General features: G+C 41.1%; 1 protein-coding gene across 1 annotated transcript; it reads left to right on the forward strand.

Moving 5' to 3' along the window:
* Positions 1 to 4,715: 4,715 nt before the first annotated feature.
* LOC147424936 (uncharacterized) lies at positions 4,716 to 5,252 on the forward strand. Its single transcript, XM_086500006.1, has one exon. The coding sequence runs from the start codon at positions 4,716 to 4,718 to the stop codon at positions 5,250 to 5,252; it is 537 nt and encodes a 178-aa protein (XP_086356132.1).
* The last annotated feature ends 8,649 nt before the right edge of the window (positions 5,253 to 13,901 follow it).

A 13,901-nucleotide genomic window follows, 5' to 3' on the forward strand; every position in this document is an offset into this window, starting at 1 on the left:
GTAAAGGTGGAGGTGGGTGCACCTGCTACCTTTGATGCAACTGAAACTAGGACTACTGAGAAGTATAGGAAACTCAAGTGCCTAAGGGGAGAGGTTCCAATAGAAGGTCTTAGACCCAAAATTAAGTCACAAGCATCGACACCTAGGGAGCTTCCTGAGGTAGCAACTAAAGTGATCGAGAAGTTAAATGAATCTTTAAGCAGCCTGTCAATTCACCTTGCACAAGCTGTAGGTCCAAAGGGACAAGCAAAGAAGTCAGAAGAGTGAGAGCCATGACCTAGGAGAGTCTTGCAATGTTGGAATTGCGGAGAGTCTGGACATGGGATGTATAATTGTCCTTGGCCCCGTGGGGAGCCAGGGAGACCTAACTTGAATTACCCAGTGATGAATGCAAGTGAAGGAACTAGTCAGTAACCACGGCTTCTACAAAGGCCAAATGGAGCAAGAGCACCTCCACAAGGAGTGGAAGGAGTTCCACTATTTCCAGATCCAAATGTGCATGTGGTAGAGGTGAAAAATTCAAAAGAGGTTAACATGGAAGCAAATGGCATCAAGCGTGGCCGTGGGAAAGGTAAGGAGAAATAAGGAGTCACATCACAAAGTGATCATGGACAAGAAAAAAAGGCAACGGAGACCAAGGAAGCCAAGAGGACTTGACGTCCTATCAACCTCCAAGACATCCCTCTTGGACATGGTATGGCTCCATACAACCTATTGGAAGACATGAGAGGTAAGGGTCTTAATATCTCATGGCCTCAATTTCTTGCATTATGTCCACAAGTTAGGAGATATTTAACGAAGGCAGTTAGCACTAGGAGAAAGATAAAAGAGAGTGTGCTTGTTGTAAAAATTGCATAAGCTGAAATGAATGAGGATAGTACACCTGTGTTAGATTGTTACATTAGAGGAAGGTTGGTTAGGAAAGGTCTAGTGGATGGAGGTACACAAATTTGCATCAAAGACAGAGGGGCTCATGCAAAGACTAGGCATGCACATCCATGAGACACCTGAAATTAAGGTCAACATGGCGAACATGTAAAAATGTTCTTGTGGAGGCCTTTGGCATTAAGAAGGGAGTGGATTTCTATGGCATGTCTACCAAAGGAAATGATTACCCATTTATCCTAGGAAGACCATGGCTAATGAAAATGCAAGCTTTGCAGGATTGGGAGAGTGGAAAGCTAATTTGCAAGAATGACAATCATAAGAATGTTGTCTTTGACATGAAGGAGCAATGCCAAGAGGAGCTCCATGATGAATTATCTAAAAGTCAGACAGAAGAAAACTGGACCGATAGCACTTCAAAAGAAGAAAGTAGTGGCAGCATTACTGAAGAGGAGACTTCCATCAAAGGCATGGGGGTAAGGTTTAAGCCAAGCACCCAAGAGACCTCTTGTCAAGGCGTGGAAAAGATAGGTACTCAAGAGAACCAAAATGTTCAAGATGAAGGAATGTTAGAAGGTATGTTGTTCACAACACTTACAAAGGACAAAAGAGAAGAGTTCAAATGTGTGCTAAGGAAGTTTCCTAGGCTTTTTGCTAAAGACTACACCGACGTGCGTGGAGTAGATGTTGTTCAACACAATATTGAGTTAAAGTCTGAGGCTACACCTAAAGCTCAAAAGATGCGAAGGCTAGGAGTTGTAAAGGAGCAGTCTCTACTCAAGGAGGTAAGAAAGCTTCTAGCAGTAGGTTTCATTTATCCAGTGGAGAATTCAGAGTGGGTCTCTCCCATTGTTGTCACTCCCAAGAATAACTTCAAGTGAAGAGTGTGTGTGTGGATTAACGTCCACTGAATGAGGCAACAAAAAGAGATCACTTTCCCCTCCCATTTCAAGATGAGATACTAAATGAGGTAGCTGGTCATGAGAAGTACACTATGTGTGATGGCTACTCAGGTTACTTTAAAATAGGTATCGCATTGGAGCATCGGTTAAAAACAACCTTCATCACTCCGTGGGATTGTTATGCTTTCAGAGTCATGCCATTTGGCCTGACAAATGCTCCTGCAACTTTCCAACGTTTCATGAACATGGTGTTTCAAGAATTCTTTGGAAAGTCAATTAGGGTGTTCATTGAGGATTTCTACATTTATAGCTCAAAATCATTGATTCTACAAAGGTAGAAGAAGGTTTAAAAAAACCTTACGACACGGGAGGCCAGCTCAATCCCGACAAATGTCACATAGGTGAGGATGAAGTGATCTTGCTCGGTCACAAAGTTTCCTATAAAGGTATTGAGGTGGATCCTTCAAAGGCAAAGGCTCTTATTGAGTTATCATCACCCAAGAATCTTAAGGAGGTCACCTCATTCATTCAAAAGGTGAAGTATATGTCACGCTTCATTCCCTTAGCCTGAGAGTTACTTCACCCTTTGCAAAAGTTGACACAACAAGTAGAATTTGCATGGTCTAATGAGCTTGAAGACTACTTTTGTAACATTAAAGCCATCCTGTCAGAGCTACCAACACTCATGCCTCCTTGTTGGGAGTACACATTATTTGTTAGCTCTAGTGTTGGGAAAGAAACAATTGGTGCGGTTTTGCTACAACAAGATCCCCATGGTACCCGGATGCGACCCATCTACTTTGCTAGTAGGGTCATGAATGCCTTGGAGAGAGGCTACACAGAGGCACAACTCATGATTCTTTCTCTCATGTTTATGGTGAGCTACCAAAACCTTTTGTAATTCTCACGGCAAAAAATTTGTTCCCTTGGGTGTCATCTCAAATGAATCTTAGTACTAGGATCTCAAAGTGGATTATGGAGTTGCAAGAGTTCCAATACTCTTTCAAGGTAGAAGATAGTGTGGGTGCACAATTGGCAGGGATTCTCACATTAGGAAAAATTTGGACTCACAAAGGAGCCCTTTAAGGAGTTTGACTTTACCTCTCTCTACCAAAACGGGCGCATGGATAAATTTTTGCAAACAAACTCCAAAGTTGGCGGAGGTTTGACAGTTAGAATGTCCTCTTCAAGCTCTATCTTCACTGATATATAGCACGGCGTGAGATTCCTCATATTTTAGAAGATTCTTTTTTTGATTCACCTATGATGTGACAACTCTGTCGGAATCTAAGTGAATCAAAAAAAGAATCTTCTAAAATATGAGGAATCTCATGGTGTGCTATATATTAGTAGATAGAGCTTGAAGAGGACATTCTAACTGTCAAACCTCCGCCAACTTTGGAGTTTGTTTGAAAAAATTTATTCATGCGCCCGTTTTGGTAGAGAGAGGTAAAGTCAAACTCCTTAAAGGGCCCCTTTGTGAGTCCAAATTTTGCTTAATGCTTATTGGGTACATGAGAAGGAAATTAAGGTGCCTGAAGTAAAGACCCTACCATTGCCACCACCTAAAAGTATCCCTAATGCATTTACCTTGTTCTTTGATGGAGCTTTTTGATGAGCCACAAGAAAAGCAGGGGGAGGGCTAGTGTTGCTTAACCCAAATGGAGAGGTGATCTTGAAAGAGAAGGTCAATCTACCAAGTTCAACTAGCAACAATGAAGCAGAATACGACACACTACTTCATGGTTTAAAGATGTGCATTGGCCAAGGTATACAACGTCTCATGGTAAAGGGGGATGCACTTCTCATTGTGAAGAAAATTTTAGGCATCTGGGCATGTAAGAATGAAATCCTAAGGACAAAATTTCATGCCATTCATAGGTTGTTTAATCAGTTTGAAGAGGTGCAACTATATCATATCCCTAGGAAACAAAATGAAGATGCAGATTTACTTGCACAACAAGCAGTTACATGTGTTGAGAAAGAAGTGCAGGTCATCATGGTGGCAGCAGCTGTCAAGCAACTGAGATACTAGGGATTGGAGTCATTGGCTCCCATTATTGGCTACATTCTAGAAGGCAAGTTTCCACCAGACTTCAAAAAAGCTCAAAAGAGGAGACTCATTAAGAAGGCAAGTTCCTATCTCTTCCTAGAAGGATCCCTCTATCAAAGAGGGAAGGATAAAGCGTGCAGAAAAGTACCAACTATCGAGGAAATTCCAGCCATTTTAAAAGGTTTGCATGAAGAGGCATGTGGTGGTCATTTTGACCAAGAGTTAACTGTGAAGAATATTTTGCTTACAGGGTATGTTTGGCCAAGTGTGCATGTGGATGTCCAACATTGGTGTAAAAGTTGTCACAATTGTCATAAAAATGGGAATAGAAGAGTGGTGTATGGTCCAAGGCAAATTGTGCTTGCAAATGGACCTTTTGAAAAGTGGGACATTGATGCTATGGGTCCTCTGCCTAGGACAAAAAATGGTAAACTCTACATTCTAGTGGTTGTAGACTATCATTGACTAGGTGGGTGGAAGCACAAAGTGCGGCAAAGGTAAGTGAGAAGACAGTGAGCAAATTTGTCTACACTCACATTTGTTGTAGATTTGGCGCACCTTTGGAGATTGTTTCTGATAATGGTCCACGGTTTAGAAAAGGCTTGCTCACAGAAGTCTATGAAGAACTTCACATTCTACATCGCCACAATACACCCTACTACCCATAGTCAAATGGTTCGGTTGAGAAGGCTAATGGTGTCATTGCAGGCATCATTAGAAAAATGGTGAAAAACAAGACAAAGTTGTGGGATGACTTCTTGGATGGTGCCTTGTGGGCATATCGAACCACATATAGGGAAGCCACGTAGTTCACATCATTTCACTTGGTCTCTGGTCAAGAGGCTTTATAGCCAATTGATCTCAACATTCCAACCATGCGACTTCATGGCAAAGCAGCAGAAGATGATCAAGAAGCATGGATGGATCGACTTCTTACCTTAGCTGAGCTTGAGTGGAAAAGAGAAGCAGCATACGAGTGCTACAAGAGGAAAGCTACACAAGCAAAGGAGAAGCTTGACAAGAAACTGAAGGACAAAGACATCAATGAAGGAGATCTTGTGCTAAGGTATGACAATCAGCTCGATAATCGTTTTGATGCCAAGTTTGAAACTAGATGGCAGGGGCCATACATAGTCAAGAAGGCTTTCAATTCAAGTTACTATCAACTTATGGACTTGAATGGAAAAGAGCACTCCAGAAAGGTAAACGGGTTTCGCTTGAAGCCCCATTTGAGTCGCCCTTTACCAAAGGATCTACCAAAGATCTGTCAAAAGGTAGCTATCTCATGTAAGTATTGTTCCATGAAGCATGAGTGTAACTCAAGCCAAAATGCCGAGGGGCCAAACAATGAAGGTCTTGTCAAGGACTCTGAAGCACTCTCTTTGGAAAAGATGCTTTATGATGGTACATGAATATACCATCATCCTGGGGGAGGGCTAATGATAGCCGTTTTTTGGCTATTCAAAATTTCCATAGTGAGCTACCTCACCCTATCAAATTACTCAAACACTGTGGTTATCCTCACCCTTTCATTGTACATAGGCGTGTGTCAGTTAGGAAACTTTTTCCATATCTCCTTAAAAAACCCTCAATTAGCTAGTCACTACGCTAGTTAAGCCAAAATAAAAAATAAAAAAATAAAAATAAAAGTATATTATGACCTCTTTGTGTGTAAATATTTCAATGTATATAAGGCCTAAATATAAGGATTTTTCATAATTATTTTGGTATTTATTTAAATATTTCTACCTAGGTGTGCGTTATTTGCCTATGTATGCTATGTACATTGACTCATCATTACCACAATTTTTCTTACCATTTTGCATACTCTTTATTCCATATAGAAATATTTTCATGCAAGCTTCTCTTATTTTTGGTCTAACTCCACCCCAACAAAAATCCAAAAAACATGTTTATTTGTGTGTATATATTTTCACTATTGTGATTTTTTCCTTTCTACAATTATTCTCTTTTACTCTCATAAATTAGAACATAAAAAATTTTCATCTTTTTACGGTAGCCTCATAATGGGATAGATTTACTTTTAAAGTTGACCCCTTTATATTTTTCCACCTATATATTCATATTTTGACATGTACATATTTTTTGGACCCCTCAATATTTGATTTTCTTAGTTGTACTATTCAGTTATATCATGATCTCAACAATATCTTCAATTATAGACCCACAAAATAAGGTCAAGGATATGTGGCATGCATGCATGCAGTATGGAGGGCTCACTCTTGGAGTCATTCAAAAGAATCAACCAAAGTAGGACCCCACAAGGACTTTTTGCACTAGGAAAAGACAGTCGGTTTTGCTGAATTTTTAAAGACCACTTGCTCTCCAAATTTGAAAAGGTGATAAAGACAAGAATTGTAGCTCGTGAGATGAACTTTTGCCTCAAATGTTTTCATATTTTTTTGAGCTATGAGCTATGAGCTATGATTTTATTGGTGGACTCCAGTTGGCCCATGCCATGCAGCCACACTCCCTCTTCCACTTTATCATTTTCCTCTTTCACACAAACTTCTCCACTCATCATTCCCACCTCTCTCACCTCTCCTCTCTGCACCCTACTCACCTTCTCCTCAACCTTGAAGAATAAGAGAAACCATGGTGAACTCATGCCTCCTACACACACTTCCATTCCAAAATTGACCACCTAGTCTCATTTTTCCTCCTCCAAATTATCCATATCTATAAAAAAAACCACAAAATTCAGCCTCTTCTCTTGAAAGGCATCATCATGGTGATTGATTACTCATCTTCAATTACCTTGGCTCCCAAGGAAGGTCAAGAGTGGAGAAAAAACGTACCGTCACTGTTTAAGGCATAGACATTCAGAATAGACAAAGCACAAAAATCAGAATGGAACTAGAACTGGAACAGAACACCGAAATTGACAACAAACTAAATCCGCCATAACTTCCACCTTTACATTCCCCAAGAATATACTGATTGACAATTACATATTTCGATAAGACTAATGGGCAACGCCCTTTCCCAAGAACACCCCTTGGAATCCCAAAAGTACAAAAGTTCACATTCCAACTTCCACTAAGTAAAACATCCCAAAATTCCTAGGCTTAACACCTGGCACAGCCCGGTGGTGGCTAGAGCCAGAGGCTGACCTGGACCAACAATCCCTTGATCAAACAACCTGCTCCCCAACATCTCCTTCTACTTCTTCCTTTTCTGCTGCAACATCCGAATCCGCCTTCTTTTCCGCTTCAGCTTCCACTTCTGAATCCGCTCCTCCTGCTACAGTCCGATCTGGTCCAATAACATCACTGCTCAGCTCTGCTGTCCACTTACTCACTGCCCCTACATTCACTTCAATCTCCTTACTTTTTTCCTTCAACTCCTGAATCTCTGCCACTAATTTCTCATTTTTCACCTTCAATTCCTCATTCTCCCTCCTTACACTTTCTTTTCTTACTAGCTGAAACCAATTTTTGAATCTGTCCGTCGACACCTCCATGTGTTCCGTCCACAGCCTTGTAGCTTTATTCCACATCTATTGTGCATACTTCAGCACTTCCTGCTTCAAAACATCCGCATCCGAATCTGCAACCAAAATACCTATCATTCCCTGGTTTTGCAATGCGGCTTTCTCCATATCCATCAACGGAGTCAATCTATTAATCAGGAAAATATTCTCAGTGGTCACTTCAGCCACTTTATCTCCCAGTTCTTTGAATTGATCATCCACTGCAGCTTTTAGTCCGTCTGCCCACTTAGTAAAATCCTCTGCTACACTCAGAACTTCCGCATTTCTCGCCAAAGCCTCTCTCGTAATCCGTCTCACTTCCTCCTACAGTCTTTCTTTATCTGATCTTTCCTAAAACAACTGCATCTGAACCTTCTGTATTTCCCACTCCGGGATAGCACTGCATTTATGCTCCATTTTCTCAGCTTCCATCACCCTGAGAGTTGCATCTTGATTCTGCATAAAATCATTTAGTTGAGTCAAACTGCTAGCTGCCTCTTCCACATAAAAAATTCCCTTATGCTCATAACTGTCACTGCTCCCCGCTTTTACTTTGAAACTGTCCAGAGCAGTCTTCTCAACACCTCCTCCCATTCCTTTCATGAACAGCGTTACCTTCTTGCCCTTGGACTCCGATTTCTTCTATTCTGATTCCATTGTGAAACTGTTCGGCTTTTAATTCCATTCTTCCAAACCCTTCCAAGACACTTTGAAAGGTGATTTACCTTTTTCAACTGTTGGAGAGCCCAACAACAATTTCCTTCTCTTGCTTCCATATGCTATGCCCTCTTCTTTAGCCACATCTACCACTGGTGTCTTCAAACCTGTTTCTACTATCGGAACCTTCAGAGCATACTCGAAAATTGCAGCTAAATAAGGTGCTACTCTGCCCACTGCTGGTGTCCGATGTCGGTCTATTTTTCCAGTTAACTGCATCCAATCATAAAGAACTGATGCCCAATCCACTTTAATACCTCTCTCTGCCTGAAATAAAGGAGCAAAAGCCTCCTTGGACACACTTTTTCCAAATACCAAAACAAATGTGAAGCTCTGTTTCCACCCGCATTCTTCACCATGTAGTATGCCTTCGTGCCCACAAGATTTCTTAATTCCCCTTTCATCTGGGAATCGGTCAACTTCCTTGTCTTGGCCGGCACAGTTAGACAGGGAACCTTGAAGACTTTAGACACCAGCTTTGGTGTCAAACACACATCCGTTGTAATCATTCCATGACTTTCCTTTATCATATTCCACTGTTGCTCGGAGAATTCATTTTTTGCCCATGCATCGCATGGTAGACATGCAAATTCATAAAGACCGATACGCTTTAACCTTACCTGGGTTTCCGCTTCATCAGGGTCAAAAGCTGCCACCGCCATCTCCACGCTACCCTGATCACTCAGAGATTCGGCCTCATCGCTTTCCACCTCGATTGGCTCTTCTTGTTGCCGCGCTTTAAACAACTCATCCATCGCCGTTTTCATGGACCTGGTATTCGGCATCACCTCTGTCGCATCCTCTTGCATACCCGCCATGAGCTTGCCCTTAATATTCTCTGAGAACATGTCGCCCTTCTCTCCCGACTTAACACTCACTAAACTGCAACCCTCACACACTTGGATGTGATCCTCACCTCCTCTCACTACCTTACTCTTATGATGATGAAAATTCTCCTCGATTCGGGCACGCCATGCAGAATTCACCAAAAAATTATTCTTTTTTAAGTGAGTCACATCAGGACTAAGCGAATTTTCAACCTTAAAATGAGTACCCCCACTTATTAGTACCTATGTACCCTTTTGTTCAATTCCACTCCTCCAACTTTCCACTTTTGAGACCTCAAATCCAACAGTCTGATTTCCGATTTCCATTTCGCAACCCAAAATCCGAATCCCAACATTCTTGACAAGTTTTGAATTGCTAGAACAAATTGCCAGTTCTACCTCTGAACATTCCACTGCAACTCCCAGAACACCAACTGTCAATAACTTATTGCCAATATCCTCAACCCTATTGACCATCCACTTGGAAACCTCAGGCACTTTTCCATAAAATTTCTTCAATCTGAATCCATTCACTGGTTTCACAATCTTTGTTCCAAAGACATCTTTCAACAAAAATGTTCCTTGACCCTGTTCTGATTCAATCTGATAAGGTCCCAAATATCTCAGCTTCAGCTTACCTGGATGTGGTCCCAATTTAGAATTGTATAACATCACCCAATCCCCATCTGAAATTTTTTGAATTTCGCCTGCCTAGACATCCATGCTTGTCTCCTTTTCTGCCCAATTTCCACCAAATAGGCACTCTAAATTCTATCCTCTTCCAATTTAAGCAGTTCCTTCTGTCTATAAGGAATTGATTCCTCCGGACTTAACTTATGTTGAACTGACAATCTCAAACTTGGAATTACATATTCCATTGGCACCACAGCTTCAATCCCAAAGACCAATTTGAAAGGTGTCATTCCAGTTGCCACCTTAAAAGCTGTCCTAAAAGCCCATAGTACTGAATCCAACTTGTCATCCCAATACGATTTGTTTTCCGACACAATCTTCTTCAAAATTCTCACCAACACTTTATTAGAGCTTTCTGCCTGCCCATTTTCTTGAGGATGATATGGGGTAGATTTCTTATGCAAAATCATATGTCTGGATGTCAACTCCTGAATCACAGAATTCAAAAAATGTGTTCCCTGATCCGACACCAACTCAATAGGACATCCAAATCTTTTCATAATGTTTTTATATAGAAACCTTGCTACACTTGATGCTTTATTATCTCTCAAAGCCACTGCTTCCACCCATTTGGTAGCATAATCTTTTGCAACAAGAATGTATCTGGAACCTGTCCTCTTTGCCCTTGGTTTGATTGGGCCTACAAAATCCATTCCCCACTTCTGAAATGGTTCTAATGGAAATACTGGATGATCCTGCATCCTCTCCCCTTGTGTAGGCTGCCCCATCTTCTGACATTGAACACATTCCCTGGCAAAACTGTATGCATCCTTCAATAACAAAGGCCACCAAAGTCTAGCTTGTAAAATTTTTCGACCTGTAATTTCCCCTGAGAAATGTCCTCCAGCTGATCCCCAATGTGCCTCTTGCAACACTGCTTTCTGCTCTTAATCCGGAACACATCGTCTTATAATCTGATCTGCTCCTCTTCTATATAATGCTCCAGCAATAATTAGAAATGGTCTGCTCCTCAATGCAAACTTCTTCCTCTGATCCGGAGACATTGTCGAAGCTAAAACTCCATCTGTCAGAAACTGAACCATCTGATCATACCAATTGTCAAAAAATTGTCCTTTCACTCGGAACAAATCCGCATCAAGCAATTTATCCGATACTCCTGGTAATTCCTCCTTATATTCCAATCTGCTGAGGTAATCCGCCACTACATGCTGAGTTCCTGGAGTATGAACAACTATGTAATCAAATTCTTGCAACATGAGCATCCACCTTGCTAATCTGCCTTCCAGTTTTGGCTTCTTTACTAGAAACAATAAAGCCTGATGATCCACATGAAAAACCACTTTGTTCCCTAACAGACAATGTTGGAATTTTTCTAAAGCAAAAATCATTCCCAAAGCTTCCGTTTTCGTAACTGTGTAATTCTTCTCTAGTGCTCTCAACATTCTACTAGCATAATAAACTGGTATGAACCATCCCTTAATCTTCTCCTGCATTAAAACAGCTCCTACTGCCATGTCGAAAGCATCAACATACACATGAAATGGCAATTCCCAATTTGGTGGTTGAAGTATAGGTGAAACTACCAACATCTTTTTGATAATCTGAAGAGCCTTCTCTTGAGCTTCTCCCCAAACAAATTCCACTTCCTTCTTAGTCAAATGACTAAGTGGTGCGCTCACATCCGCCAATACCGTAAATACCTACCATTCCATTTGATCTGTCCAACAAATCGCATCACTGCCTTCAAATTTTTCGGAGCTATAGCTTTCTGAATGGCACTAATTTTGTCCCCATCAATCGACATTCCTTCTTGAGAGATGATATGTCCCAATAATTTTCCCTTCTGTACTACTATTGCACACTTCTGGGGATTAAGTGACATCCGAAACATCCTACATCTTTCAAAACACTTCCTCAAATATTCCAAATGCCTGACTTTTTCCCCAAAAACTGAAAAATCATCCATAAAAATCCTCATAAAATCTGTCAAATGTGGCTCAAAGGTTTTAAATCTGCCTTCGAAAACGATGGTGGTCCATTCTTCAATCCAAAGCTCATCACTATATATGCAAAAGCTCCCCATTCTGTGATAAAAGCAGCTTTTTCAATATCCTCCTCAACCATTGGTATTTGATTCTATATGATGCTTATACACTTGAGGATCCATGCCTTTCACATCCGAATAATCCCATGCAAAGACATCAATATACTCCAACAGTAATTCTTTCAAGTCCTCCTTGAAGCCTTCTTCCAAATGAACACTGACTCTTACCATCTTTGGATGATCCTCTGTTCCCAAATTCAGATCCTGTAAATCATCCTCCTTTACTCGAGAAACTTTATTTATCATCTTATGATACAGAGCTTCCGCTCTCTTAACTGCCTCCTTTAGATCCAATTCTGAATCCTCGATCACAGTTTCCTCTCGGATTTTCCGCTACAACTGATCAATTTCCAAACTGTTATCTTTTTCTACATATTTGTCAATGATCTGCTCCACATCTACCTCAAATATGGGAACGATTGTTGGATTTTCTGCTAGGAAATATGCTTCTTCATCATCCTCCAATCCTTCACACATGTTAATTGCTTGTGCCAACATTGGCTTCGTCTCTTCTGACAATTCCTTCTTCGGCTTCATTGGTAATGTGACTTCTCTCCTTCCTTTCTTAACCGTCACTTCATTCTTTCCCCAATCCTGTTTCAGCTTAGCCGTGCGAAACCATGGCCTTCCCAACAACATAAAATAGATATTTTTTGAATCCTTCATCCTGATAACCACAAAGTTTACCATAAACTGTAATCCATGAATAATAATTTCTTGCCTCCTTAACATCCCCACTGGTTGAAGTCTGCTCTGATTAGCCATACACACTTGAAATGGAGTTGGTTCCAACTTGACATCTTACATCCTTAGAACTTCCAATTCCGAAAGTATGTTGACCCCTGATCCACCATCCAATAGAACATCGAAAAATTTGCGGTTATTAAATTCCAACGACAGTGTTGGTACTGAAAAATCCACATCCTTCGGGCTAATCTGACAACTCTGAACTGTTTGTTGTGCACCTCCTTCATACTCGGAACGGTCTTTGTCCTCCTCATCACTGTATATAGTCTATCTCTGAAAATTGGAACTAATGACAATAGCTGATCCAAGGTAAAATGTATAGAGGAATTAGTTAACTCTTCAAACAAAGCATCCATCCTTTCTCTTTCCTTCTCCTCCTTTTTTACTCCTTTCTCCTTCTATTTAAGCTTGCTCTGTTGTTGATCCTTTTCCATCAAATCTTCAGCTACTTCATCCCGAATCTCCTTCTGCTCCTCCCAATCCAGTGGAGGTTTCAACCTTGCTTTGGACCTTGTTGTCACTAATACATCTACTTCCTCTTGCAAACATTTAGAACAGTCACATTCCGGCTGACAATCCATAGCGACTTCATTCACCCCTTGATTCTGAAACGATTCTGCTACTATCAAACTGCTTCCACACTCTTTGTTTGCTTCAGCTGACTGTGTTGGTGGTGCTGGCAACTGCGGCATTGGCCCTCTTGGCTGTTGCTGATTCCCCCCTTGATAATTCCAAACCGGCTGATTCCATCCTTGTGGTTGTGGCTGCCAATTCTGCCACCGCTGCTGGCTGATCCCAATTTCCCTCCCACGGGGGTCTTGAATATTGCCATCCTCCGAATCTCGGTCCTCCGCCCGAATTGAAATTTCCTCTAAATGGTGGTCCCCTTTGATTAAACTGTGGTCTCCACCCTGAATACGGTTGTTGCCATCGCCATCCTTGATTATTGAACATCCCCTGCCTTCCTCCTGTCTCTGGAAACACCCCATGAGTTTGAGGTCTTTGTTGCTATAACTTCTACTGAATCCTTTGTGGTACGACACCTCTCAAATTTGGATTAAACCAACATTCCTTTGTCCAATGCCCATCCTTAACACAAATTTCACAATGAGGGGTTTTTGATTCCACATCTTTCTGCACTCCCAACTTATTCAATTTCTTTGCTACCAATTTTTCCACTCTATCCTCTTTCTCTTTAGACTTTTTCTTCGACTTCTTCTTACCTTTCTTCTTCTTATCCTCATCTTCTTCTGAATCTGAATCCTCACTGGAATCCTCTTTACTATCAGAATCCGTTTCCATATCTGAATCAGTATCAGTTTCTGAATCCGAATCGCTGTCCGAATCCGAATTATCTGACCTCTTCTTTTTCTTCGACCTACTTTTCTTCTTTTCTTTAGATGACCTCTTGGCTGCTTTCCCATGAGAGACCCCAAACCTTTTCTCTGCTGTTTGAGATGTCTCCACTAATGCTTGTAATCCACCTACAACATCAACTCCAGCAACAACATTCTTAAAT

Source organism: Adiantum capillus-veneris, chromosome 25, assembly GCF_014529385.1.
Source record: "Adiantum capillus-veneris isolate H3 chromosome 25, ASM1452938v2, whole genome shotgun sequence".
Taxonomy (NCBI): domain Eukaryota; kingdom Viridiplantae; phylum Streptophyta; class Polypodiopsida; order Polypodiales; family Pteridaceae; genus Adiantum; species Adiantum capillus-veneris.